Source organism: Petromyzon marinus, chromosome 85 (genome assembly GCF_048934315.1).
Source record: "Petromyzon marinus isolate PM22_M1 ecotype Great Lakes invasive population chromosome 85, UKy_Petmar_22M1.pri1.0, whole genome shotgun sequence".
In the NCBI taxonomy this organism is placed as follows: Eukaryota; Metazoa; Chordata; class Hyperoartia; order Petromyzontiformes; family Petromyzontidae; genus Petromyzon; species Petromyzon marinus.
Window position 1 is genome coordinate 6,679,719 of NC_133750.1, and position 27,255 is coordinate 6,706,973.

At 52.8% G+C, this 27,255-nt stretch overlaps 2 protein-coding genes across 2 annotated transcripts in view; one reads left to right on the top strand and one right to left on the bottom strand.

Annotated features, from left to right (window-relative positions):
* Window positions 1-17,166, top strand: part of LOC142907931 (uncharacterized) — a 39,473-nt gene extending 22,307 nt beyond the window's left edge. Inside the window, exons 3-4 of the mRNA XM_076057938.1 lie at window positions 10,746-10,876; window positions 15,119-17,166. Of these exons, the coding sequence (XP_075914053.1) occupies window positions 15,660-16,487 (828 nt within the window). The 5' untranslated portion in view covers window positions 10,746-10,876; window positions 15,119-15,659 and the 3' untranslated portion in view covers window positions 16,488-17,166. The remainder of the gene's footprint in view (window positions 1-10,745; window positions 10,877-15,118) is intronic.
* Window positions 17,167-19,406: 2,240 nt separating this feature from the next.
* The window catches only part of GNE (glucosamine (UDP-N-acetyl)-2-epimerase/N-acetylmannosamine kinase), a 74,766-nt gene continuing 66,917 nt past the window's right edge, over window positions 19,407-27,255 (bottom strand). Inside the window, exon 14 of the mRNA XM_076057939.1 lies at window positions 19,407-26,537. Coding sequence (XP_075914054.1) covers window positions 26,290-26,537 — 248 coding nt within the window. The 3' untranslated portion in view covers window positions 19,407-26,289. The remainder of the gene's footprint in view (window positions 26,538-27,255) is intronic.

A 27,255-nucleotide genomic window follows, 5' to 3' on the forward strand; every position in this document is an offset into this window, starting at 1 on the left:
TGAGTGACTGACTGAGTGACTGACTGAGTGACTGACTGAGTGAGTGACTGAGTGACTGACTGTCTGTCTCACCCCTCACCCCTCACCCCTCACCCTGAAGTGCTCACCACCGTGTGGGTCATCACAGGAGTGAGTGACTGACTGAGTGACTGACTGAGTGACTGACTGAGTGACTGCCTGACTGCCTGCCTGACTCTCTCACCCCTCACCCCTCACCCTGAAGTGCTCACCACCGTGTGGGTCATCACAGGAGTGAGTGAGTGACTGACTGAGTGAGTGACTGACTGACTGAGTGACTGACTGACTGAGTGACTGACTGACTGACTGTCTCACCCCTCACCCCTCACCCCTCACCCCTCACCCTGAAGTGCTCACCACCGTGTGGGTCATCACAGGAGTGAGTGACTGACTGAGTGAGTGACTGAGTGAGTGAGTGACTGAGTGAGTGAGTGACTGAGTGACTGACTGAGTGACTGAGTGACTGACTGAGTGACTGACTCTCTCACCCCTCACCCCTCACCCTGAAGTGCTCACCACCGTGTGGGTCATCACAGGAGTGAGTGACTGACTGAGTGAGTGAGTGACTGAGTGAGTGACTGAGTGACTGAGTGACTGACTGAGTGACTGACTGAGTGACTGAGTGAGTGACTGACTGACTGAGTGAGTAGGTGAGTGAGTGACTGACTGACTGAGTGAGTAGGTGAGTGAGTGAGTGACTGAGTGAGTGATTGAGTGAGTGATTGAGTGACTGACTGACTGAGTGACTGACTGAGGGAGTGACTGACTTAGTGACTGACTTAGTGACTGACTGAGTGAGTGACTAAGTGAGTGACTGACTGAGTGACTGACTGAGTGACTGACTGAGTGACAGACTGAGTGACTGGCTGAGTGACTGAGTGAGTGACTGACTGAGTGACTGAGTGACTGACTGAGTGACTGAGTGAGTGACTAAGTGAGTGACTGACTGAGTGACTGACTGAGTGACTGACTGAGTGACAGACTGAGTGACTGGCTGAGTGACTGAGTGAGTGACTGACTGAGTGACTGAGTGACTGACTGAGTGACTGACTGAGCGACTGAGTGACTGACTGAGTGACTGACTGACCGACTGAGTGACTGACTGACCGACTGAGTGACTGACTTAGTGACTGACTTAGTGACTGACTGAGTGAGTGACTAAGTGAGTGACTGACTGAGTGACTGACTGAGTGACTGACTGAGTGACAGACTGAGTGACTGGCTGAGTGACTGGCTGAGTGACTGAACGAGTGACTGACTGAGTGACTGACTGAGTGACTCACTGGCTAACTGAGTGACTGAGTGACTGACTGACCGACTGAGTGACTGACTGACCGACTGAGTGACTGACTGAGGGACTGAGTGAGTGACTGACTGAGTGACTCACTGACTAACTGAGTGACTGACTGAGTGAGTGAGTAGTGAGTGAGTGACTAAGCGAGTGACTGACTGAGTGACTGACTGAGTGACTGACTGAGTGAGTAAGTGAGTGATTGACTGAGTGACTGAGTGAGTGAGTGACTAAGCGAGTGACTGACTGAGTGACTGACTGAGTGACTGACTGAGTGAGTAAGTGAGTGAGTGATTGAGTGACTGACTAAGTGACTGAGTGACTGACTGAGTGACTGAGTGACTGACTGAGTTAGGAGTGAGTGACTGACTGAGTTAGGAGTGAGTGAGTGAGTGACTGACTGAGTGACTGAGTGAGTGAGTGAGTGACTGACTGAGTGACTGACTGAGTGACTGACTGAGTGAGTGATTGAGTGAGTGACTGACTGACTGACTGAGTGACTGACTGACTGAGTGACTGAGTGACTGACTGAGTGACTGACTGAGTGACTGACTGAGTGACTGAGTGAGTGACTGACTGAGTGACTGACTGACTGAGTGAGTGACTGACTGACTGAGTGAGTAGGTGAGTGACTGAGTGACTGACTGAGTGAGTAGGTGAGTGACTGACTGAGTGACTGAGTGAGTAGGTGAGTGACTGAGTGACTGAGTAGGTGAGTGACTGACTGAGTGACTGCCTGACTGACTCTCTCACCCCTCACCCCTCACCCTGAAGTGCTCACCACCATGTGGGTCATCACGGGAGTGAGTGACTGACTGAGTGAGTGACTGACTGACTGAGTGAGTGACTGAGTGAGTAGGTTAGTGACTGAGTGACTGAGTAGGTGAGTGACTGAGTGACTGAGTAGGTGAGTGACTGAGTGACTGACTGAGTGACTGACTGACTGACTGAGTGACTGAGTGACTGACTGAGTGACTGACTGAGTGACTGAGTGAGTGACTGACTGAGTGAGTGACTGAGTGACTGACTGACTGAGTGAGTGACTGACTGACTGAGTGAGTAGGTGAGTGACTGAGTGAGTGACTGAGTGAGTAGGTGAGTGACTGACTGAGTGACTGAGTGAGTAGGTGAGTGACTGAGTGACTGAGTAGGTGAGTGAGTGACTGAGTGAGTGACTGAGTGAGTAGGTTAGTGACTGAGTGACTGAGTGACTGACTGACTCTCTCACCCCTCACCCCTCACCCTGAAGTGCTCACCATCGTGTGGGTCATCACGGGAGTGAGTGACTGACTGACTGAGTGAGTGACTGACTGACTGAGTGAGTAGGTGAGTGACTGAGTGACTGAGTAGGTGAGTGACTGAGTGAGTGACTGAGTGAGTAGGTGAGTGACTGACTGACTGACTGAGTGAGTGACTGACTGAGTGAGTAGGTTAGTGACTGAGTGACTGAGTAGGTGAGTGACTGAGTGAGTGACTGAGTGAGTGACTGAGTGAGTGACTGAGTGGGTCAGTGAGTGGGTGGGTGAGTGGTTGAGTGACTGACTGAGTGAGTGACTGAGTGAGTGACTGAGTGACTGACTGAGTGACTGACTCTCTCACCCCTCACCCCTCACCCTGAAGTGCTCACCACCGTGTGGGTCATCACGGGAGTGAGTGACTGACTGAGTGAGTGACTGACTGAGTGAGTAGGTGAGTGACTGAGTGAGTGACTGAGTGAGTGACTGAGTGAGTAGGTTAGTGACTGAGTGACTGAGTAGGTGAGTGACTGAGTGAGTGACTGAGTGAGTAGGTGAGTGACTGAGTGAGTGACTGAGTGAGTAGGTGAGTGACTGAGTGAGTGACTGAGTGAGTAGGTGAGTGACTGAGTGAGTGACTGAGTGAGTAGGTGAGTGACTGAGTGAGTGACTGAGTGAGTAGGTGAGTGACTGAGTGAGTGACTGAGTGAGTGACTGAGTGAGTGACTGAGTGAGTAGGTGAGTGACTGAGTGACTGACTGAGTGACTGACTGACTGACTGACTCTCTCACCCCTCACCCCTCACCCTGAAGTGCTCACCACCGTGTGGGTCATCACGGGAGTGAGTGACTGACTGAGTGAGTGACTGACTGAGTGACTGACTGAGTGACTGAGTGACTGACTGACTGCCTGACTGACTGAGTGACTGACTGACTGACTCCCTCACCCCTCACCCCTCACCCTGAAGTGCTCACCACCGTGTGGGTCATCACGGGAGTGAGTGACTGACTGAGTGAGTGACTGACTGAGTGACTGACTGAGTGAGTAGGTTAGTGACTGAGTGACTGAGTAGGTGAGTGACTGAGTGACTGACTGAGTGACTGACTGAGTGACTGAGTGAGTAGGTGAGTGACTGAGTGACTGACTGAGTGATTGAGTGAGTGACTGACTGAGTGAGTGACTGACTGAGTGACTGCCTGAGTGACTGACTGCCTGACTGACTCTCTCACCCCTCCCCCCTCACCCTGAAGTGCTCACCACCGTGTGGGTCATCACAGGAGTGAGTGACTGACTGAGTGACTGACTGAGTGAGTGAGTGACTGAGTGAGTGAGTAGGTGAGTGACTGAGTGACTGAGTAGGTGAGTGACTGACTGACTGCCTGACTGAGTGACTGACTGAGTGACTGACTGACTCTCTCACCCCTCACCCCTCACCCTGAAGTGCTCACCACCGTGTGGGTCATCACAGGAGTGAGTGACTGACTGAGTGAGTGACTGAGTGAGTGAGTGACTAAGTGAGTGACTGACTGAGTGAGTGACTGAGTGACTGACTGAGTGACTGACTGAGTGACTGACTGAGTGACTCACTGACTAACTGAGTGACTGAGTGACTGACTGAGTGACTGAGTGAGTAGGTGAGTGAGTGACTGACTGAGTGACAGACTGAGTGACTGAGTGACTGGCTGAGTGACTGAGTGACTGACTGAGTGAGTGACTGAGTGACTGACTGAGTGACTGACTGAGTGACTGACTGACTAACTGAGTGACTGACTGAGTGACTGACTGAGTGACTGAGTGACTGACTGACTGACTGAGTGACTGACTGAGTGACTGACTGAGTGACTGAGTGAGTGACTGAGTGAGTGACTGACTGACTGAGTGAGTAGGTGAGTGAGTGAGTGAGTGACTGAGTGAGTGATTGAGTGAGTGATTGAGTGAGTGACTGACTGACTGAGTGACTGACTGAGGGAGTGACTGACTTAGTGACTGACTGAGTGAATGACTAAGTGAGTGACTGACTGAGTGACTGATTGAGTGACTAACTGAGTGACAGACAGTGACTGAGTGACTGGCTGAGTGACTGAGTGAGTGACTGACTGAGTGACTGAGTGACTGACTGAATGACTGACTGAGCGACTGACTGAGCGACTGACTGAGTGACTGAGTGACTGGCTGAGTGACTGGCTGAGTGACTGAACGAGTGACTGACTGAGTGACTGACTGAGTGACTCACTGGCTAACTGAGTGACTGAGTGACTGACCGACTGAGTGACTGACTGACCGACTGTGTGACTGACTGAGTGACTGAGTGAGTGACTGACTGAGTGACTCACTGACTAACTGAGTGACTGACTGAGTGAGTGAGTAGTGAGTGACTGAGTGGGTGATTGAGTGAGTGACTGACTGGCTGACTGAGTGACTGACTGAGTGAGTAAGTGAGTGAGTAATTGAGTGACTGACTAAGTGACTGAGTGACTGACTGAGTGACTGAGTGAGTGACTGACTGAGTGACTGAGTGACTGACTGAGTTAGGAGTGAGTGACTGACTGAGTTAGGAGTGAGTGACTGACTGAGTTAGGAGTGAGTGACTGACTGAGTTAGGAGTGAGTGAGTGTCTGAGTGAGTGAGTGACTGACTGACTGAGTGACTGACTGAGTGACTGAGTGAGTGACTGAGTGAGTGAGTGACTGAGTGAGTGACTGACTGAGTGACTGACTGAGTGACTGACTGAGTGACTGACTGAGTGACTGACTGAGTGACTGACTGAGTGACTGACTGACTGAGTGACTGAGTGACTGAGTGACTGAGTAGGTGAGTGACTGACTGAGTGACTGACTGAGTGACTGACTGAGTGACTGACTGAGTGACTGACTGAGTGACTGACTGACTCTCTCACCCCTCACCCCTCACCCTGAAGTGCTCACCACCGTGTGGGTCATCACGGGAGTGAGTGACTGACTGAGTGAGTGAGTGACTGAGTGAGTGACTGAGTGAGTGACTGACTGAGTGAGTGAGTGACTGACTGAGTGAGTAGGTGAGTGACTGAGTGACTGAGTAGGTGAGTGACTGACTGACTGCCTGACTGAGTGACTCACCCCTCACCCCTCACCCTGAAGTGCTCACCACCGTGTGGGTCATCACGGGAGTGAGTGACTGACTGAGTGAGTGACTGAGTGAGTAGGTGAGTGACTGAGTGAGTGACTGAGTGACTGACTGAGTGACTGACTGAGTGACTGACTCTCTCACCCCTCACCCCTCACCCTGAAGTGCTCACCACCGTGTGGGTCATCACAGGAGTGAGTGACTGACTGAGTGAGTGAGTGACTGAGTGAGTGACTGAGTGAGTGACTGAGTGAGTGACTGACTGAGTGACTAACTGCCTGACTCTCTCACCCCTCACCCTGAAGTGCTCACCACCGTGTGGGTCATCACAGGAGTGAGTGACTGACTGACTGAGTGAGTAGGTGAGTGACTGAGTGACTGACTGAGTGACTGACTGAGTGACTGACTGAGTGACTGCCTGACTGCCTGACTGACTGTCTCACCCCTCACCCCTCACCCTGAAGTGCTCACCACCGTGTGGGTCATCACAGGAGTGAGTGACTGACTGAGTGAGTGACTGAGTGAGTGACTGACTGACTGAGTGAGTGAGTAGGTGAGTGACTGAGTAAGTGACTGACTGACTGAGTGACTGACTGACTGAGTGACTGACTGACTGTCTCACCCCTCACCCCTCACCCCTCACCCTGAAGTGCTCACCACCGTGTGGGTCATCACAGGAGTGAGTGACTGAGTGAGTGACTGAGTGAGTGACTGAGTCGAGTGAGTGACTGACTGAGTGACTGACTGAGTGACTGTCTCACCCCTCACCCCTCACCCTGAAGTGCTCACCACCGTGTGGGTCATCACAGGAGTGAGTGACTGACTGAGTGAGTGACTGAGTGAGTGACTGACTGACTGAGTGACTGACTGAGTGACTGACTGAGTGACTGACTGAGTGACTGACTGACTGACTGTCTCACCCCTCACCCCTCACCCCTCACCCTGAAGTGCTCACCACCGTGTGGGTCATCACAGGAGTGAGTGACTGACTGAGTGAGTGACTGACTGAGTGACTGACTGACTGAGTGACTGACTGACTGACTGTCTCACCCCTCACCCTGAAGTGCTCACCACCGTGTGGGTCATCACAGGAGTGAGTGAGTGACTGAGTGACTGACTGAGTGACTGACTGAGTGACTGACTGACTGACTGAGTGACTGACTGAGTGACTGACTGTCTCACCCCTCACCCCTCACCCTGAAGTGCTCACCACCGTGTGGGTCATCACGGGAGTGAGTGAGTGACTGAGTGAGTGACTGACTGACTGAGTGAGTGACTGACTGAGTGAGTGACTGACTGAGTGACTGACTGACTGACTGAGTGACTGACTGAGTGACTGACTGAGTGACTGACTGAGTGACTGACTGAGTGACTGACTGACTGACTGTCTCACCCCTCACCCCTCACCCTGAAGTGCTCACCACCGTGTGGGTCATCACAGGAGTGAGTGACTGACTGAGTGACTGACTGAGTGACTGACTGACTGCCTGACTGAGTGACTGACTGAGTGACTGACTGAGTGACTGCCTGACTGTCTCACCCCTCACCCTGAAGTGCTCACCACCGTGTGGGTCATCACAGGAGTGAGTGACTGACTGAGTGAGTGACTGAGTGAGTGACTGAGTGAGTGACTGAGTGACTGACTGAGTGACTGACTGACTCTCTCACCCCTCACCCCTCACCCTGAAGTGCTCACCACCGTGTGGGTCATCACAGGAGTGAGTGACTGACTGAGTGACTGACTGAGTGACTGACTGAGTGACTGACTGAGTGAGTGACTGAGTGACTGACTGTCTGTCTCACCCCTCACCCCTCACCCCTCACCCTGAAGTGCTCACCACCGTGTGGGTCATCACAGGAGTGAGTGACTGACTGAGTGAGTGAGTAGGTGAGTGACTGAGTGACTGACTGAGTGACTGCCTGACTGCCTGACTGACTCTCTCACCCCTCACCCCTCACCCTGAAGTGCTCACCACCGTGTGGGTCATCACAGGAGTGAGTGACTGACTGAGTGAGTGACTGAGTGAGTAGGTGACTGACTGAGTGACTGACTGAGTGACTGACTGAGTGACTGACTGACTCTCTCACCCCTCACCCCTCACCCTGAAGTGCTCACCACCGTGTGGGTCATCACAGGAGTGAGTGACTGACTGAGTGACTGACTGAGTGACTGACTGAGTGACTGACTGAGTGAGTGACTGAGTGACTGACTGTCTGTCTCACCCCTCACCCCTCACCCCTCACCCTGAAGTGCTCACCACCGTGTGGGTCATCACAGGAGTGAGTGACTGACTGAGTGACTGACTGAGTGACTGACTGAGTGACTGCCTGACTGCCTGCCTGACTCTCTCACCCCTCACCCCTCACCCTGAAGTGCTCACCACCGTGTGGGTCATCACAGGAGTGAGTGAGTGACTGACTGAGTGAGTGACTGACTGACTGTCTCACCCCTCACCCCTCACCCCTCACCCCTCACCCTGAAGTGCTCACCACCGTGTGGGTCATCACAGGAGTGAGTGACTGACTGAGTGAGTGACTGAGTGAGTGAGTGACTGAGTGAGTGAGTGACTGAGTGACTGACTGAGTGACTGAGTGACTGACTGAGTGACTGACTCTCTCACCCCTCACCCCTCACCCTGAAGTGCTCACCACCGTGTGGGTCATCACAGGAGTGAGTGACTGACTGAGTGAGTGAGTGACTGAGTGAGTGACTGAGTGACTGAGTGACTGACTGAGTGACTGACTGAGTGACTGACTGAGTGACTGACTGACTGACTGTCTCACCCCTCACCCCTCACCCCTCACCCCTCACCCTGAAGTGCTCACCACCGTGTGGGTCATCACAGGAGTGAGTGACTGACTGAGTGAGTGACTGAGTGAGTGAGTGACTGAGTGAGTGAGTGACTGAGTGACTGACTGAGTGACTGAGTGACTGACTGAGTGACTGACTCTCTCACCCCTCACCCCTCACCCTGAAGTGCTCACCACCGTGTGGGTCATCACAGGAGTGAGTGACTGACTGAGTGAGTGAGTGACTGAGTGAGTGACTGAGTGACTGAGTGACTGACTGAGTGACTGACTGAGTGACTGACTGAGTGACTGACTCAGTGACTGACTGACTGTCTCACCCCTCACCCCTCACCTTGAAGTGCTCACCACCGTGTGGGTCATCACAGGAGTGAGTGACTGAGTGACTGAGTGACTGAGTGAGTAGGTGAGTGACTGAGTGACTGACTGAGTGACTGACTGAGTGTCTGACTGACTGACTGTCTCACCCCTCACCCCTCACCCCTCACCCCTCACCCTGAAGTGCTCACCACCGTGTGGGTCATCACAGGAGTGAGTGACTGAGTGAGTGACTGAGTGACTGACTGACTGACTGAGTGAGTGACTGAGTGAGTGAGTGACTGACTGAGTGACTGACTGACTGTCTCACCCCTCACCCCTCACCCTGAAGTGCTCACCACCGTGTGGGTCATCACAGGAGTGAGTGACTGACTGACTGAGTGAGTAGGTGAGTGACTGAGTGAGTGACTGAGTGACTGACTGAGTGACTGACTGAGTGACTGACTGACTGACTGACTGAGTGACTGACTGACTGACTGCCTGACTGACTCTCTCACTCCTCACCCCTCACCCTGAAGTGCTCACCACCGTGTGGGTCATCACGGGAGTGAGTGACTGACTGAGTGAGTGACTGAGTGAGTGAGTAGGTGAGTGACTGAGTGACTGACTGAGTGACTGACTGAGTGACTGACTGACTGAGTGACTGACTGAGTGACTGACTGTCTGTCTCACCCCTCACCCCTCACCCCTCACCCTGAAGTGCTCACCACCGTGTGGGTCATCACAGGAGTGAGTGACTGACTGACTGAGTGACTGACTGAGTGACTGCCTGACTGCCTGCCTGACTCTCTCACCCCTCACCCCTCACCCTGAAGTGCTCACCACCGTGTGGGTCATCACAGGAGTGAGTGACTGACTGAGTGAGTGAGTGACTGAGTGAGTGACTGAGTGAGTGACTGACTGAGTGACTGACTGAGTGACTGACTGAGTGACTGACTGACTGTCTCACCCCTCACCCCTCACCCTGAAGTGCTCACCACCGTGTGGGTCATCACAGGAGTGAGTGACTGACTGAGTGAGTGACTGACTGAGTGAGTGACTGAGTGAGTGACTGAGTGAGTAGGTGAGTGACTGAGTGACTGAGTGACTGACTGAGTGACTGACTGAGTGACTGACTGTCTCACCCCTCACCCCTCACCCCTCACCCTGAAGTGCTCACCACCGTGTGGGTCATCACAGGAGTGAGTGACTGACTGACTGAGTGAGTAGGTGAGTGACTGAGTGAGTGACTGAGTGAGTGACTGAGTGAGTAGGTGAGTGACTGACTGAGTGACTGACTGAGTGACTGACTGACTGACTGACTCTCTCACCCCTCACCCTGAAGTGCTCACCACCGTGTGGGTCATCACAGGAGTGAGTGACTGACTGAGTGACTGACTGAGTGACTGACTGAGTGACTGACTGAGTGACTGACTCAGTGACTGACTGACTGTCTCACCCCTCACCCCTCACCCTGAAGTGCTCACCACCGTGTGGGTCATCACAGGAGTGAGTGACTGAGTGAGTGAGTGACTGACTGAGTGACTGACTGAGTGACTGACTGAGTGACTGACTGTCTGTCTCACCCCTCACCCCTCACCCTGAAGTGCTCACCACCGTGTGGGTCATCACAGGAGTGAGTGACTGACTGAGTGACTGACTGAGTGACTGACTGAGTGACTGACTGAGTGAGTGACTGAGTGAGTGACTGAGTGACTGACTGAGTGACTGACTGAGTGACTGAGTGACTGAGTGACTGACTGAGTGACTGACTGAGTGACTGACTGAGTGACTGCCTGACTGTCTCACCCCTCACCCTGAAGTGCTCACCACCGTGTGGGTCATCACAGGAGTGAGTGACTGACTGAGTGAGTGACTGAGTGAGTGAGTAGGTGAGTGACTGAGTGACTGACTGAGTGACTGACTGAGTGACTGACTGAGTGACTGACTGAGTGACTGACTGACTCTCTCACCCCTCACCCCTCACCCTGAAGTGCTCACCACCGTGTGGGTCATCACAGGAGTGAGTGTTTCCTTGCTACTCACCATCGCCGGCTCCAGTGTTGGCTTCCGTGCATTCAAATACGTACATGGATCCTCACCACCACTCACCCCCTGGACCCTGGTGAGTGTGTGGTGAGGGTGTGGTGAGTGTGTGGTGAGGGTGTGGTGAGGGTGTGTGTGAGTGTGTGTGTGAGTGTGTGGTGAGTGTGTCTGTGAGTGTGTGTGTGAGTGTGTGTGTGTGGTGAGTGAGCGGTGAGGGTGTGGTGAGTGTGTGGTGAGTGTGTGTGTGGTGAGGATGTGGTGAGGGTGTGGTGAGGGTGTGGTGAGTGTGTGGTGAGGGTGTGGTGAGGGTGTGGTGAGTGTGTGGTGAGGGTGTGGTGAGGGTGTGGTGAGTGTGTGGTGAGGGTGTGGTGAGGGTGTGTGTCTGTGAGTGTGTGTGTGTGAGTGTGGTGAGGGTGGTGAGTGTGGTGAGTGTGTGTGTGAGTGTGTGTGAGTGTGTGGTGAGGGTGTGGTGAGTGAGTGGTGAGGGTGTGTGTGTGTGGTGAGTGTGTGAGTGTGTGTGTGTGGTGAGTGAGTGGTGAGTGTCTGTGAGTGTGTGTCTGTGAGTGTGTGTCTGTGAGTGTGTGGTGAGTGAGTGGTGAGGGTGGTGAGTGTGGTGAGTGTGGTGAGTGTGTGTGGTGTGTGTGGTGAGTGTGGTGTGTGTCTGTGAGTGTGTGTCTGTGAGTGTGTGTGTGTGTGGTGAGTGAGTGGTGAGGGTGTGTGTGTGTCTGTGAGTGTGTGTGTGAGTGTGTGTGTGTGGTGAGTGAGTGGTGAGTGTGTGTGTGTGTGGTGAGTGTGGTGTGTGTCTGTGAGTGTGTGTCTGTGAGTGGTGAGGGTGTGGTGAGTGTGTGGTGAGGGTGTGGTGAGGGTGTGTGTCTGTGAGTGTGTGTCTGTGAGTGTGTGGTGAGTGTGTGGTGAGTGAGTGGTGAGGGTGGTGAGGGTGTGTGTCTGTGAGTGTGTGTCTGTGAGTGTGAGTGTGTGTGTCTGTGAGTGTGTGGTGAGTGTGTGGTGAGTGTGTGGTGAGTGTGTGGTGAGGGTGTGGTGAGTGTGTGGTGAGTGTGTGGTGTGTGTGTGGTGGTGAGTGTGTGGTGTGTGAGTGTGTGGTGAGTGAGTGGTGAGGGTGTGGTGAGGGTGTGGTGAGTGTGTGGTGAGTGTGTGGTGAGTGTGTGGTGAGGGTGTGGTGAGTGTGTGGTGAGTGTGTGGTGAGTGTGTGGTGAGTGTGTGGTGAGTGTGTGGTGAGTGTGGTGAGTGTGTGGTGAGTGTGTGGTGTGGGTGTGTGTCTGTGAGTGTGTGGTGAGTGTGTGGTGAGGGTGGTGAGTGTGGTGAGTGTGTGGTGAGTGTGTGGTGAGGGTGTGTGGTGTGTGTGTCTGTGAGTGTGTGGTGAGTGAGTGGTGAGGGTGTGGTGAGGGTGTGGTGAGTGTGTGGTGAGTGTGTGGTGAGGGTGTGGTGAGTGTGTGGTGAGTGTGTGGTGAGTGTGGTGAGTGTGTGGTGAGTGTGTGGTGAGTGTGTGGTGTGTGAGTGTGTGGTGAGTGTGTGGTGAGTGTGTGGTGAGTGTGTGGTGAGTGTGTGGTGAGTGTGTGGTGAGTGTGTGGTGAGTGTGTGGTGAGTGTGTGGTGAGTGTGGTGAGTGTGTGGTGAGTGTGTGGTGAGTGAGTGGTGAGTGTGTGGTGAGTGTGTGGTGAGTGTGTGGTGAGTGTGTGGTGAGTGTGTGGTGAGTGTGTGGTGAGTGTGTGGTGAGTGTGTGGTGAGTGTGTGTGTGTGGTGAGTGTGGTGAGTGTGTGGTGAGTGTGTGGTGTGTGTGGTGTGTGTGTGGTGAGTGTGTGGTGAGTGTGTGGTGAGTGTGTGGTGAGTGTGTGGTGAGTGTGTGGTGAGTGTGTGGTGAGTGTGTGGTGAGGGTGGTGAGTGTGTGGTGAGTGTGTGGTGAGGGTGTGGTGAGGGTGTGGTGAGCGTGTGTGTGTGGTGAGTGTGTGGTGAGTGTGTGGTGAGTGTGTGGTGAGTGTGTGGTGAGGGTGGTGAGTGTGTGGTGAGTGTGTGGTGAGGGTGTGGTGAGGGTGTGGTGAGCGTGTGTGTGTGGTGAGTGTGTGGTGAGTGTGTGGTGAGTGAGTGGTGAGTGTGTGTGTGAGAGTGTGTCTGTGAGTGTGTGTGGTGAGTGTGTGGTGAGTGTGTGGTGAGTGTGTGTGTGAGTGTGTGTGGTGAGTGTGTGGTGAGTGTGTGGTGAGTGTGTGGTGAGTGTGTGGTGAGTGGTGAGTGTGTGGTGAGGGTGTGTGTGTGTGAGTGTGTGTGTGGTGAGGATGTGGTGAGTGTGGTGTGAGTGTGTGGTGAGTGTGTGGTGAGGGTGTGGTGAGTGTGTGGTGAGGGTGTGGTGTGTGTGTGGTGAGTGTGTGGTGAGTGTGTGGTGAGTGTGTGGTGAGTGTGTGGTGAGGGTGTGGTGAGTGTGTGGTGAGTGTGTGGTGAGTGTGTGGTGAGGGTGTGAGTGTGTGTGTGGTGAGTGTGTGGTGAGGGTGTGGTGAGTGGTGAGTGTGTGGTGAGGGTGTGTGTGTGTGAGTGTGTGTGTGGTGAGGATGTGGTGAGGGTGTGGTGAGTGTGTGGTGAGTGTGTGGTGAGTGTGTGGTGAGGGTGTGAGTGTGTGTGTGGTGAGTGTGTGGTGAGGGTGTGGTGAGTGGTGAGTGTGTGGTGAGGGTGTGTGTGTGTGAGTGTGTGTGTGGTGAGGATGTGGTGAGTGTGTGGTGAGTGTGTGGTGAGTGTGTGTGTGAGTGTGTGGTGAGTGTGTGGTGAGTGTGTGGTGAGGGTGTGAGTGTGTGGTGAGTGTGTGTGTGAGTGTGTGGTGAGTGTGTGGTGAGGGTGGTGTGAGTGTGTGGTGAGTGTGTGGTGAGTGTGTGTGTGTGGTGTGTGTGTGGTGAGTGTGTGGTGAGTGTGTGGTGAGTGTGTGGTGAGTGAGTGGTGAGTGTGTGTGTGTGTGTGGTGAGGGTGTGGTGAGTGTGTGGTGAGTGTGTGGTGAGTGTGTGGTGAGTGTGTGTGTGTGTGGTGAGTGAGTGTGTGGTGAGTGTGTGGTGAGTGTGTGGTGAGTGTGTGGTGAGTGTGTGGTGAGTGTGTGGTGAGTGTGTGGTGAGTGTGTGTGTGTGTGGTGAGTGAGTGTGTGGTGAGTGTGTGGTGAGTGTGTGGTGAGTGTGTGGTGAGTGTGTGGTGAGTGTGTGGTGAGTGTGTGGTGAGTGTGTGGTGAGTGTGTGTGTGTGTGGTGAGTGAGTGTGTGGTGAGTGTGTGGTGAGTGTGTGGTGAGTGTGTGGTGAGTGTGTGTGAGTGTGTGGTGAGTGTGGTGAGTGTGTGGTGAGTGTGTGGTGAGTGTGGTGAGTGTGTGGTGTGTGTCTGTGAGTGTGTGGTGAGGGTGTGGTGAGTGTGTGGTGAGTGTGTGGTGAGTGTGTGGTGAGTGGTGAGTGTGTATAGTGTAGTAGTGTATAGTGTAGTGTAGTAGTGTATAGTGTAGTAGTGTATAGTGTAGTAGTGTATAGTGTAGTAGTGTATAGTGTAGTGTAGTAGTGTATAGTGTAGTAGTGTATAGTGTAGTGTAGTAGTGTATAGTGTAGTGTAGTAGTGTATAGTGTAGTGTAGTAGTGTATAGTGTAGTGTAGTAGTGTATAGTGTAGTGTAGTAGTGTATAGTGTAGTAGTGTATAGTGTAGTAGTGTATAGTGTATAGTGTAGTATAGTAGTGTATAGTGTAGTGTAGTAGTGTATAGTGTAGTGTAGTAGTGTATAGTGTAGTGTAGTAGTGTATAGTGTAGTGTAGTAATGTATAGTGTAGTGTAGTAGTGTATAGTAGTGTAGTAGTGTATAGTGTAGTGTAGTAGTGTATAGTGTAGTGTATAGTGTAGTATAGTAGTGTATAGTGTAGTGTAGTAGTGTAGTAGTGTATAGTAGTGTAGTGTAGTAGTGTATAGTGTAGTGTAGTAGTCTATAGTGTAGTGTAGTAATGTATAGTGTAGTGTAGTAGTGTATAGTAGTGTAGTAGTGTATAGTGTAGTGTAGTAGTGTATAGTGTATAGTGTAGTATAGTAGTGTATAGTGTAGTGTAGTAGTGTAGTAGTGTATAGTGTAGTGTATAGTGTATAGTGTAGTATAGTAGTGTAGTGTAGTAGTGTAGTAGTGTATAGTAGTGTAGTAGTGTATAGTGTAGTGTAGTGGTGAATGTGGTGAGTGTGTGGTGAGTCTACACAGAGGCTCACCACCACCTCACCACCACCACCTCACCACCACCTCACCACCACCTCACCACCACCACCTCACCACCACCTCACCACCACCTCACCTCCTCACCCACCTCCTCCCTAGTCCGGTCTTCACTCCACCTCGTCCACTTCGTCGCTGATGGAACCCAGCGACAAATCTTCCTCGCGCGAAGCCTCCTGCTGCACCTGGAACGTCGTCAGCACCACTACGCCACCACCACCATCACCACCACCACCACCGCCATCACCACCACCATCACCGCCGGAGCTCGGTAGCGAGGTGACGTGGATGTCGTGCCGGGCGGATGCCAGGCTTGATGGCTTCCTGCATCAACCACAACAACAACCACAACAACAACCACAACAACAACCACAACAACAACCACAACAACCACAACAACAACCACAACAACCACAACCACAACAACATCGTCATAATCGTGCCCGTAATGCCAAGCGTGCCCAGCGAGTGATCCAGCACCCGTACCAAAGCGGCTTCCACTTCGCTCAAAAACACAACAACAACAACAAGCAGCACAACAACCACCACAACAACAACATCAACAACCACCACCACAACAACATCAACAACCACCACCACAGCAACATCAACAACGACTTAGTCACTCACGCTCATCATCATCATGGTGCTGGTGGTGCTGGTGGTGGTGCTGGTGGTGGTGGTTGTGGTGGATTTGGAGAATTTGGTGATGGAGTTTGTGGTGGTGGTGGTGGTTGTGGTGGATTTCGAGAATTTGGTGGTGGAGTTTGTGGTGGTGGTGGTGGAGTTGGTTGTGGTTGTTGTGATGGTGGTGGAGTTGGTGGTGGTGGAGTTGTTGGTTGTGTTTGTGGTGGTGGAGTTGGTAGTGGTGGAGTTGTTGGTTGTGGTTGTGGTGGAGTTGGTGGTGGTGGAGTTGGTGGTGGTGGAGTTGTTGGTTGTGGTTGTGGTGGAGTTGGTGGTGGTGGAGTTGGTGGTGGTGGAGTTGTTGGTTGTGGTTGTGGTGGAGTTGGTGGTGGTGGAGTTGGTGGTGGTGGAGTTGTTGGTGGTGTTTGTGATGGAGTTGGTGGTGGTGGAGTTGGTGGTGGTGGTGGAGTTGTTGGTTGTGGTTGTGGTGGAGTTGGTGGTGGTGGAGTTGGTGGTGGTGGTGGTGGAGTTGTTGGTTGTGTTTGTGATGGAGTTGGTGGTGGTGGTGGTGGAGTTGTTGGTGGTGGTGGAGTTGTTGGTTGTGGTTGTGGTGGAGTTGGTGGTTGTGGTGGAGTTGGTGGTGGTGGAGTTGGTGGTGGTGGAGTTGTTGGTGGTGTTTGTGGTGGAGTTGGTGGTGGTGGAGTTGGTGGTGGTGGAGTTGGTGGTGGTGGAGTTGTTGGTTGTGGTTGTGGTGGAGGAGTTGTTGGCGGTGATGGCTTCTATGCTAGAATTTCCATGCCAAGCTCCCGAATTTCCATTGTTGGTGTGGAGGTGGTGGAGGTGGTGAGCGGTGGTGAGGAGGAGGAGGAGGAGGAGGAGGAGGAGGTGGTGAGCGGTGGTGAGGAGGAGCTGGATGAGGAGAGGGGGCTGATGGTGAGGAGTGGTGGTGGTGGTGGTGGTGGCAATGAATTCCACTTGCTAGCACCATCACCACCACCACCACCACCATCACCACAACAACCATCATCACCATCATCATCATCCACCACGATGTTGATGCCTTATTCTGTCTGCCGTGGTGGTGGTGGTTGTTGTGGTGGTGGTTGTGGTGACGGTGGTGATGGTGGTGACGGTGATGGTTATGGTGGCGGTGATGGTGGTGGTGGTGGTGATGGTTATGGTGGCGGTGATGGTGGTGGTGGTGGTGATGGTGGTGGGGATGGTGAATTCCATTTCGGTACCGTCTGGCCGATCACCTCTCCCAAGTCCTCCACCTCAACCACCACCACCACCACCACCACTTTGCTGCAGCTGGACCTGGTCAAAGTCCTCGGCCTTGATTGGAGGTCCATCAGCAGCGGGAATCACTCCGGCTGGCGCTCGTACACACGTGATGGTGGTGGTGGTGGTGATGGTGACGGTGGTGATGGTGGTGACGGTGGTGGTGGTGGTGGAGGTGGTGGTGATGGTGGTGATGGTGGTGGTGATGGTGGTGGTGGTGGTGGTGGAGGTGGTGGTGATGGTGGTGATGGTGGTGGTGATGGTGGTGGTGGTGATGGTGGTGGTGGTGGAGGTGGTGGTGGTGGTGGTGGAGGTGGTGGTGGAGGTGGTGGTGGTGGTGGAGGTGGTGGTGACGGTGGTTGTTTTGTATCTCTGGCTATACCATCATGGCCGTTAATTTTCCCATCATCGCCATCACCGCCATCACCGCCATCATCATCATCGCCACCATCGCGGTCATGCCCTCCGGAAGAGTCTGAGGGTCTTGATGTGAGTGGTCTCATAGCCATGCTGGTGTAGGGTGAGTGGTGAGTGAGTGGGTGAGTGAGTGGGTGAGTGAGTAGGTGGGTGGGTGAGTGTGTGAGTGAGTGGGTGGGTGAGTGGGTGAATGAGTGAGTGGGTGAGCGTGGGTGGGTGAGTGGGTGAGTGAGTGGGTGAGTGAGTGGGTGGGTGAGTGGGTGGGTGAGTGAGTGGGTGGGTGAGTGAGTGGGTGGGTGAGTGAGTGAGTGGGTGAGTGAGTGGGTGGGTGAGTGAGTGGGTGGGTGAGTGGGTGAGTGAGTGGGTGGGTGAGTAAGTGAGTGAGTGGGTGAGTGGGTGGGTGGGTGAGTGGGTGGGTGGGTGAGTGAGTGGGTGAGTGGGTGAGTGAGTGGGTGAGTGAGTGAGTGGGTGAGTGGGTGAGTGAGTGGGTGAGTGAGTGAGTGAGTGGGTGAGTGGGTGGGTGAGTGAGTGGGTGAGTGAGTGAGTGGGTGAGTGGGTGGGTGAGTGAGTGGGTGAGTGAGTGAGTGGGTGAGTGGGTGAGTGGGTGGGTGAGTGAGTGGGTGAGTGGGTGAGTGGGTGGGTGAGTGAGTGAGTGAGTGGGTGAGTGAGTGAGTGGGTGAGTGGGTGGGTGAGTGAGTGGGTGAGTGAGTGAGTGAGTGGGTGAGTGGGTGAGTGGGTGGGTGGGTGGGTGGGTGAGTGAGTGGGTGAGTGAGTGAGTGGGTGAGAATCACAGCAGTTCAAACTTGATGTGGTTCATCCCTAGATTTGAAGTTTTCGTGATTGCAATGATCCGTTACCAGTACCTTGTTCACGGCTTAGGAGGTTGGAACATAATTAATTTTATAATATGTGACTACTATTTTACTATCGTGGAATCTATGTATATTGTACCGGAGTATATCATAACCGATGTATATTGATATCCGATTTTCATATAAGTAATATATAATTATCAAGTTTATTTGTGTGGTGAGTCTATGGGTCTCTGTATGGTGGTGAGTCTATGGGTCTCTGTGTGGTGGTGAGTCTATGGGTCTCTGTGTGGTGGTGAGTCTATGGGTCTCTGTGTGGTGGTGAGTCTATGGGTCTCTGTGTGGTGGTGAGTCTATGGGTCTCTGTGTGGTGGTGAGTCTGTGGGTCTCTGTGTGGTGGTGAGTCTGTGGGTCTCTGTGTGGTGGTGAGTCTGTGGGTCTCTGTGTGGTGGTGAGTCTGTGGGTCTCTGTGTGGTGGTGAGTCTGTGGGTTTCTGTGTGGTGGTGAGTCTATGGGTCTCTGTGTGGTGGTGAGTCTATGGGTCTCTGTGTGGTGGTGAGTCTATGGGTCTCTGTGTGGTGGTGAGTCTATGGGTCTCTGTGTGGTGGTGAGTCTATGGGTCTCTGTGTTGTGGTGAGTCTATGGGTCTCTGTGTGGTGGTGAGTCTATGGGTCTCTGTGTGGTGGTGAGTCTATGGGTCTCTGTGTGGTGGTGAGTCTATGGGTCTCTGTGGCGGTGATTCTACATCCGTTTTGTAAAATTAATTGAAAATATATTCGATATATGTGTGTATTATCCAATAAAATTATAATACTGTGAAATAGTATGGTTAAAGTGTAATCACTCACCCACCCACTCACCAACTCAGTCACTCACCCACCCACTCACCAACTCATAGACACAGAGAGACAGAGACAGATACACACAAAGATAGACAGAGACAGATACACACAAAGATACACACAGAGACAGACACAGAGATACACAGAGACAGACACAGAGACAGAGAGACACAGAGACAGACACAGAGAGACAGACACAGAGGCACAAACACAGAGAAACAGACAGTAAGACAAAGCGAGACACAGAGACAAACACAGAGACAGACAGAAACAGAGACACAGACACACAGAGACACAGACAGAGGCACACAGAGAGACACAGACAGAGAGACACAGAGACTCACAGAGAAACACAGAAACACACAGACACAGACAGACACACAGAGACACAGAGAGACACACAGAGAGACAGGGTTATTGAAATATCTTTATTGATAATGGAATGCGACCCAAATTATAACCACAACCTGCCGCAAACATCACCACTAACATCACCATCATAATCATGAACACCACCATCATCACTAACATCACCACCATCACCACTATCATAATCATGATCACCACCATCACCACTAACATCACCACCATTACCATCCCTAAACATCACCAGTCATTATAACTGGACAGGAAGGGGAGGGGACTAGACAGGAAGAGGAGGGGACTAGACAGGAAGGGGAGGGGACTAGACAGGAAGAGGAGGGGACTAGACAGGAAGGGGGCGGGACTAGACAGGAAGGGGACTAGACAGGAAGAGGAGGGGACTAGACAGGAAGGGGGCGGGACTAGACAGGAAGGGGAGGGGACTAGACAGGAAGAGGAGGGGACTGGACAGGAAGGGGGCGGGACTAGACAGGAAGAGGAGGGGACTAGACAGGAAGAGGAGGGGACTGGACAGGAAGGGGGCGGGACTAGACAGGAAGAGGAGGGGACTAGACAGGAAGGGGGCGGGACTAGACAGGAAGAGGAGGGGACTAGACAGGAAGAGGAGGGGACTAGACAGGAAGGGGGCGGGACTAGACAGGAAGAGGAGACTAGACAGGAAGAGGAGGGGACTAGACAGGAAGAGGACAGTAGACAGGAAGAGGAGGGGACTAGACAGGAAGGGGGCGGGACTAAACAGGAAGAGGAGAAGACTAGACAAGAAGAGGAGGGGACTAGACAGGAAGAGGAGGGGACTAGACAGGAAGGGGGCGGGACTAGACAGGAAGGGGGCGGGACTAGACAGGAAGAGGAGGGGACTAGACAGGAAGAGGAGGGGACTAGACAGGAAGAGGGGGGACTAGACAGGAAGGGGGCGGGACTAGACAGGAAGAGGAGACTAGACAGGAAGAGGAGGGGACTAGACAGGAAGAGGAGGGGACTAGACAGGAAGAGGAGGGGACTAGACAGGAAGAGGAGGGGACTAGACAGGAAGAGGAGGGGACTAGACAGGAAGAGGAGGGGACTAGACCGGAAGAGGAGGGGACTAGACAGGAAGAGGAGGGGACTAGACAGGAAGAGGAGGGGACTAGACAGGAAGAGGACAGTAGACAGGAAGAGGAGGGGACTAGACAGAAAGGGGGCAGGGACTAGCCAGGAAGAGGGGACTAGACAGGAAGAGGAGGGGACTAGACAGGAAGAGGAGGGGACTAGACAGGAAGAGGAGGGGACTAGGCAGGAAGGAGTGGGGACTAGACCGGAAGAGGAGGAGACTAGACAGGAAGAGGAGGGGACTAGACAGGAAGGTGACTAGACAGGAAGAGACTAGACATGAAGGGGCAGGGACTAGACAGGAAGAGGGGGGACTAGACAGGAAGAGGAGGGGACTAGACAGGAAGAGGAGGGGACTAGACAGGAAGGGGGCGGGACTAGACAGGAAGGGGAGGGGACTAGACAGGAAGGGGAGGGGACTAGACAGGAAGAGGAGACTAGACAGGAAGAGGAGGGGACTAGAAATGAAGGAGTGGGGACTAGACCGGAAGAGGAGGGGACTAGACAGGAAGAGGAGGGGACTAGACAGGAAGGGGGCGGGGACTAGACAGGAAGAGGAGGGGACTAGACAGGAAGGTGACTAGACAGGAAGAGACTAGACATGAAGGGGCAGGGACTAGACAGGAAGAGGAGGGGACTAGACAGGAAGGGGGCGGGGACTAGACAGGAAGAGGAGGGGACTAGACAGGAAGGTGACTAGACAGGAAGAGACTAGACATGAAGGGGCAGGGACTAGACAGGAAGAGGAGGGGACTAGACAGGAAGAGGAGGAGACTAGACAGGAAGAGGGCGGGGACTAGACAGGAAGGGGCGGGAACCATTTTTTCCCTGGCACTAAAACGTCTCTGTGTTAAGATATTAAAACATCACTGTGTTAAGATGTTAAAACACCAAACTGAAACCTTTCACAAGGTAATCGTGTCTGCACTAACCGCGTAGACTTGTGGTCATGATGAAAATTAAAATAAAAAAACACACACTGACAATACATCCATTGATAATTGGTTCTTTCGGTAAAGTCACGGAGAAGCGGAAACAATAAATAATAAAATAACAAAAAAACCCATTTAAACCGATAAAATAATAAAAATATAAACCAATAAAAATATAAAACAATATATATTTTTATTGTTTAAAAAAAAACCCAATTTTTTATCGTTTTAGATATATTTTTTTTTATTGATTAATTTTATCGTTTCCCTTCCACGTAGTGGTGACTTTAACCGAAAGAACCAAGAATATGAATCCCTTGCAAGTGACAAAAAAGCTTTGAGTCGAAATGTAGCCATCGATGATTGTTGTAGTTTTATCCCTTTTATCTGGCAACAAAACTGCCGCCTTTTTAACGTTAGTTAGCTACCAACGGAGTCTTTGTTTGTTCACAGTCGGTCACTCGGTCATCCTTGCCCTCAGTTGTGTTGCCAGATAGAAGGGTGGGTGAGTGAGCGATTTAGTGAGTGACTGACTGAGTGAGTGAGCGACTGACTGAGCGAGTGACTGAGTGAGCGACTGAGTGAGCGACTGAGTGAGCGACTGATTGAGTGAGCGACTGATTGAGTGAGTGAGTGAATGACTGAGTGAGTGAGCGACTGATTGAGTGAGTGACTGAGTGAGTGAGCGACTGATTGAGTGAGTGACTGACTGAGTGAGTGACTGAGTGAGTGAGTGAGCGACTGACTGAGCGAGTGAGTGACTGACTGAGCGAGTGAGTGACTGACTCACTAAGCGACTGACTGAGTGAGCGACTGATTGAGTGAGCGACTGATTGAGTGAGCGACTGACTGACTGAGTGAGTGAATGACTGAGTGAGTGAATGACTGATTGAGTGAGTGACTGAGTGAATGACTGAGTGAGCGACTGAGTGAGCGACTGACTGAGCGACTGACTGACTGAGTGAATGACTGAGCGAGTGAGTAACTGATTGAGTGGGCGACTGACTGTGTGTCTCTGTGTGTGTCTCTGTGTGTGTCTCTCTGTGTCTCTGTGTGTGTCTGTGTGTGTCTGTGTGTCTCTCTGTGTGTGTCTCTGTGTGTCTCTCTCTGTGTCTCTGTGTGTGTCTCTGTATGTGTCTCTCTGTGTCTGTGTGTCTCTCTGTGTGTCTCTGTGTCTCTGTGAGTCTCTGTGGGTCTCTGTGAGTCTCTGTGGGTCTCTGTGAGTCTCTGTGTCTCTGTGAGTGTCTCTGTGAGTCTCTGTGGGTCTCTGAGTCTCTGTGTGTCTCTGTGTGCCTCTGTGAGTCTCTGTGGGTCTCTGTAAGTCTCTGTGTCTCTCTGTGTGTCTCTGTGACTGTGTGTGTATCTCTGTGTCTCTGTGTCTGTGTGTGTGTCTCTGTGTGTGTGTCTTTGTGTCTCTATGTGTCTCTCTGTGTTTCTGTGATTGAGTGAGCGACTGACCGACTGAGTGAGCGACTGACTGAGTGACTGACTGAGTGAGCGAGTGACTGAGTGAGCGACTAACTGACTGAGTGACTGACTGAGTGACTGAGCGAGTGACTGAGTGAGCAAGTGACTGACTGAGTGACTGGCTGAGTGACTGACTGACTGAGTGAGTGACTGACTGAGTGACTGACTGAGCCACTGACTGACTGAACGAGTGACTGACTAACTGACTGACTGACTGACTGAGTGACTGACAGACTGAGTGACTGGCTGAGTGACTGGCTGAGTGACTGGCTGAGTGAGCGACTGACTGACTGAGTGACTGACTGAGTGACTGACTGACTGAGCGAGTGACTGAGTGACTGACTGAGTGACTGGCTGAGCGAGCTACTGACTGACTGAGTGACTGACTGAGCGAGTGACTGAGTGACTGACTGACTGACTGAGCGAGTGGGCGAGTGAGTAAGTGAATGAGTGGGTGGGTGAGTGAGTGACTGACTAACTGACTGAGTGACTGAGCGACTGACTGAGCGACTGACTGACTGACTGGCTGAGTGACTGACTGAGTGAGTGAGCAAGCGACTGACTGAGCGAGTGAGTGAGTGAGCTACTGAGTGACTGAGCGACTGACTGAGCGAGTGAGTGACTGAGTGACTGACTGGCTGACTGAGTGACTGGCTGAGCGACTGACTGACTGAGTGACTGACTGAGTGACTGATTGAGTGACTGACTGAGTGACTGACTGACTAACTGACTGAGTGACTGAGTGACTGACTGAGTGAGTGACTGACTGAGTGACTGAATGACTGACTGAGTGACTGAGCGAGTGACTGAGTGACTGACTGAGCTACTGACTGAGTGAGTGAGTGAATGACTGAACGAGTGAGTGACTGAGTGGGCGACTGACTGTGTGTCTCTGTGTGTGTCTCTCTGTGTCTCTGTGTGTGTGTCTTTGTGTCTCTTGTCTCTGTGTGTTTCTGTGAGTGAATGAGCGACTGACCGACTGAGTGAGCGACTGACTGAGTGACTGACTGAGAGACTGAGCAAGTGACTGACTGAGTGAGCAAGTGACTGAGTGACTGACTGAGTGACTGACTGAGTGAGCGAGTGACTGAGTGACTGAGTGAGCGACTAACTGACTGACTGAGTGACTGACTGAGCGAGTGACTGACTGAGTGACTCAGTGAGTGACTGAGCGAGTGAGTGAGCGACTGAGTGAGCGACTGAGCGAATGACTGAGCGAGTGACTGAGTGATTGAGCGAGTGACTGGCTGAGCGAGCGAGTGACTGAGCGAGTGACTGAGCGAGTGACTGAGCGACTGACTGAGTGAGTGTTTGAGTGAGCTACTGATTGAGTGAGCTACTGATTGAGTAAGCTACTGATTGAGTGAGCGACTGACTGAGTGAGTGACTGACTGAGTGAGTGTTTGAGTGAGCTGCTGATTGAGTGAGTGACTGACTGAGTGACTGACTGAGCCACTGACTGAGCGACTGAGTGAGTGACTGACTGACTGACTGCCTGACTGAGCCACTGACTGAGCCACTGACTGAGTGACTGACTGAGCCACTGACTGACTAACTGACCGAGTGACTGAGTGAGTGACTGACTGAGTGACTGACTGACTGAGTGACTGACTGCCTGACCGACTGAGCCACTGACTGAGCCACTGACTGAGCCACTGACTGAGTGACTGACTGAGCCACTGACTGAGCCACTGACTGACTAACTGACCGAGTGACTGAGTGACTGACTGAGTGACTGACTGACTGCCTGACCGACTGAGCCACTGACTGAGCCACTGACTGAGCCACTGACTGAGCGAGCGACTGAGTGAGTGACTGACTGACTGAGTGAGTGACTGACTGAGTGACTGACTGCCTGACTGAGCCACTGACTGAGCCACTGACTGAGCCACTGACTGAGTGAGCAACTGAGTGAGTGATTGACTGACTGAGCCACTGACTGAGCCACTGACTGAGTGACTGACTGAGCCACTGACTGAGCCACTGACTGACTAACTGACCGAGTGACTGAGTGAGTGACTGACTGACCGACTGAGCCACTGACTGAGCCACTGACTGAGCCACTGACTGAGCCACTGACTGATCGAGTGACTGACTGAGTGACTGACTGACTAACTGACCGAGTGACTGAGTGAGTGACTGACTGACCGACTGAGTCACTGACTGAGCTACTGACTAACTGACCGACTGACTGCCTGACCGACTGAGCCAGTGACCGACCGACCGAGCGACTGACCGAGCGACTGAGTGAGTGACTGACTGACTGCCTGACCGACTGAGCCACTGACTGAGCCACTGACTGAGCGACTGAGTGACTGACTGAGTGACTGACCGAGTGACTGACTGAGCCACTGACTGACTAACTGACTGAGTGACTGAGTGACTGACTGACTGCCTGACTGACTGAGCCACTGACTGAGCCACTGACTGAGCCACTGACTGACTAACTGACCGAGTGACTGCCTGACTGACTGACTGCCTGACTGACTGAGCCACTGACTGAGCCACTGACTGAGCCACTGACTAACTAACTGAGTGACTGACTGAGCCACTGCCTGAGTGACTGACTGACTGCCTGACCGACTGAGCCACTGACTGAGTGACTGAGTGAGCTATTGAGTGAGCTACTGATTGAGTGAGCTACTGAGTGAGTGACTGACTTACTGAGTGAGTGACTGACTGACTGACTGACTGACTGCCTGACCGACTGAGCCACTAACTGAGCCACTGACTGAGCCACTGACTGAGCCACTGACTAACTAACTGACTGACTGAGCCACTGACTGACTGACTGACCGAGTGACTGAGTGACTGACTGACTGACTGCCTGACCGACTGAGCCATTGACTGAGCCACTGACTGAGCCACTGACTGACTAACTGACCGAGTGACTGCCTGACTGACTGCCTGACCGACTGAGCCACTGACTGAGTGACTGACTGAGCCACTGACTGACTAACTGACCGAGTGACTGACTAACTGACTGCCTGACCGATTGAGCCACTGACTGAGTGACTGACTGAGCCACTGACTGCTCACCACCGTGTGGGTCATCACGGGAGTGAGTGACTGACTGAGTGAGTGACTGAGTGAGTGACTGACTGAGTGACTGACTGACTGACTGAGTGACTGACTGAGTGACTGACTGACTGAATGAGTGACTGAGTGAGTGACTGACTGAATGAGTGACTGAGTGACTGACTGACTGACTGAGTGACTGAGTGAGTGAGTGACTGAGTGAGTGACTGACTGAATGAGTGACTGAGTGACTGACTGACTGACTGACGAGTGACTGAGTGACTGAGTGAGTGACTGACTGAGTGACTGACTGAGTGACTGACTGACTGACTGAGTGACTGACTGACTGCCTGACTGCCTGACTGCCTGACTGACCGCCCGACCGACCGACCGACCGACCGACCCAGTCAGTACGTCCTCCGACTGCCGTAGTCCAGCACCATGCTCGCCGCCCCCATCAGCGCGGGCTCGGCCAGGCGGGACGTCACCACCCGGGCGGCGTGCGGCCTCCCCGGGCCTCCGGGGAGGGCCCTGAGGGCCACGGCTTGGCCCACGGGGGCCTCGTAGACGCCGGAGAGGAGGCCGCAGAGGACCACGAGCGACGGGTTGACGGTGTGGAGCAGACTAACCACGGCCACACCCAGGGCACGGCCCGCTGTGGTGGTGGTGGTGGAGGTGGTGGTGGTGGTGGTGGAGCGATATGGAGGGATGGAGGAGGAGGAGAGAGGTTGGTGAGTTGGTTGGTTCGGTCGGTCGGTCAGTCAGTCACTCATTCAGTCACTCAGTCAGTCACTCACTCAGTCACTCAGTCAGTCACTCAGTCAGTCAGTCACTCGCTCAGTCACTCAGTCAGTCAGTCACTCAGTCACTCATTCAGTCAGTCAGTCAGTCACTCAGTCACTCATTCAGTCAGTCACTCACTCAGTCACTCACTCACTCACTCAGTCACTCAGTCAGTCACTCAGTCACTCACTCAGTCACTCACTCAGTCACTCAGCCACTTACTCACTCAACTACTCAGTCACTCAGTCACTCACTCAGTCACTCACCCAGCCACTCACTCAGTCAGTCAGTCACTCACTCAGTCACTCAGCCACTCACTCACTCACTCAGTCACTCAGCCACTCACTCACTCACTCAGTCAGTCAGTCACTCACCCAGCCACTCACTCAGTCACTCAACCACTCACTCACTCACCCACTCATCCACTTAATCACTCACCCAGCCACTCACTCAGTCAGTCAGTCACTCACCACTCACTCAGTCACTCAGCCACTCACTCACTCACCAGGCAGCAGCCTCACCACGGTGGTGAGTGGTAGTGGTGAGTGTTAGTGGTGAGTGGTAGTGGTGAGTGGTAGTGGTGAGTGGTA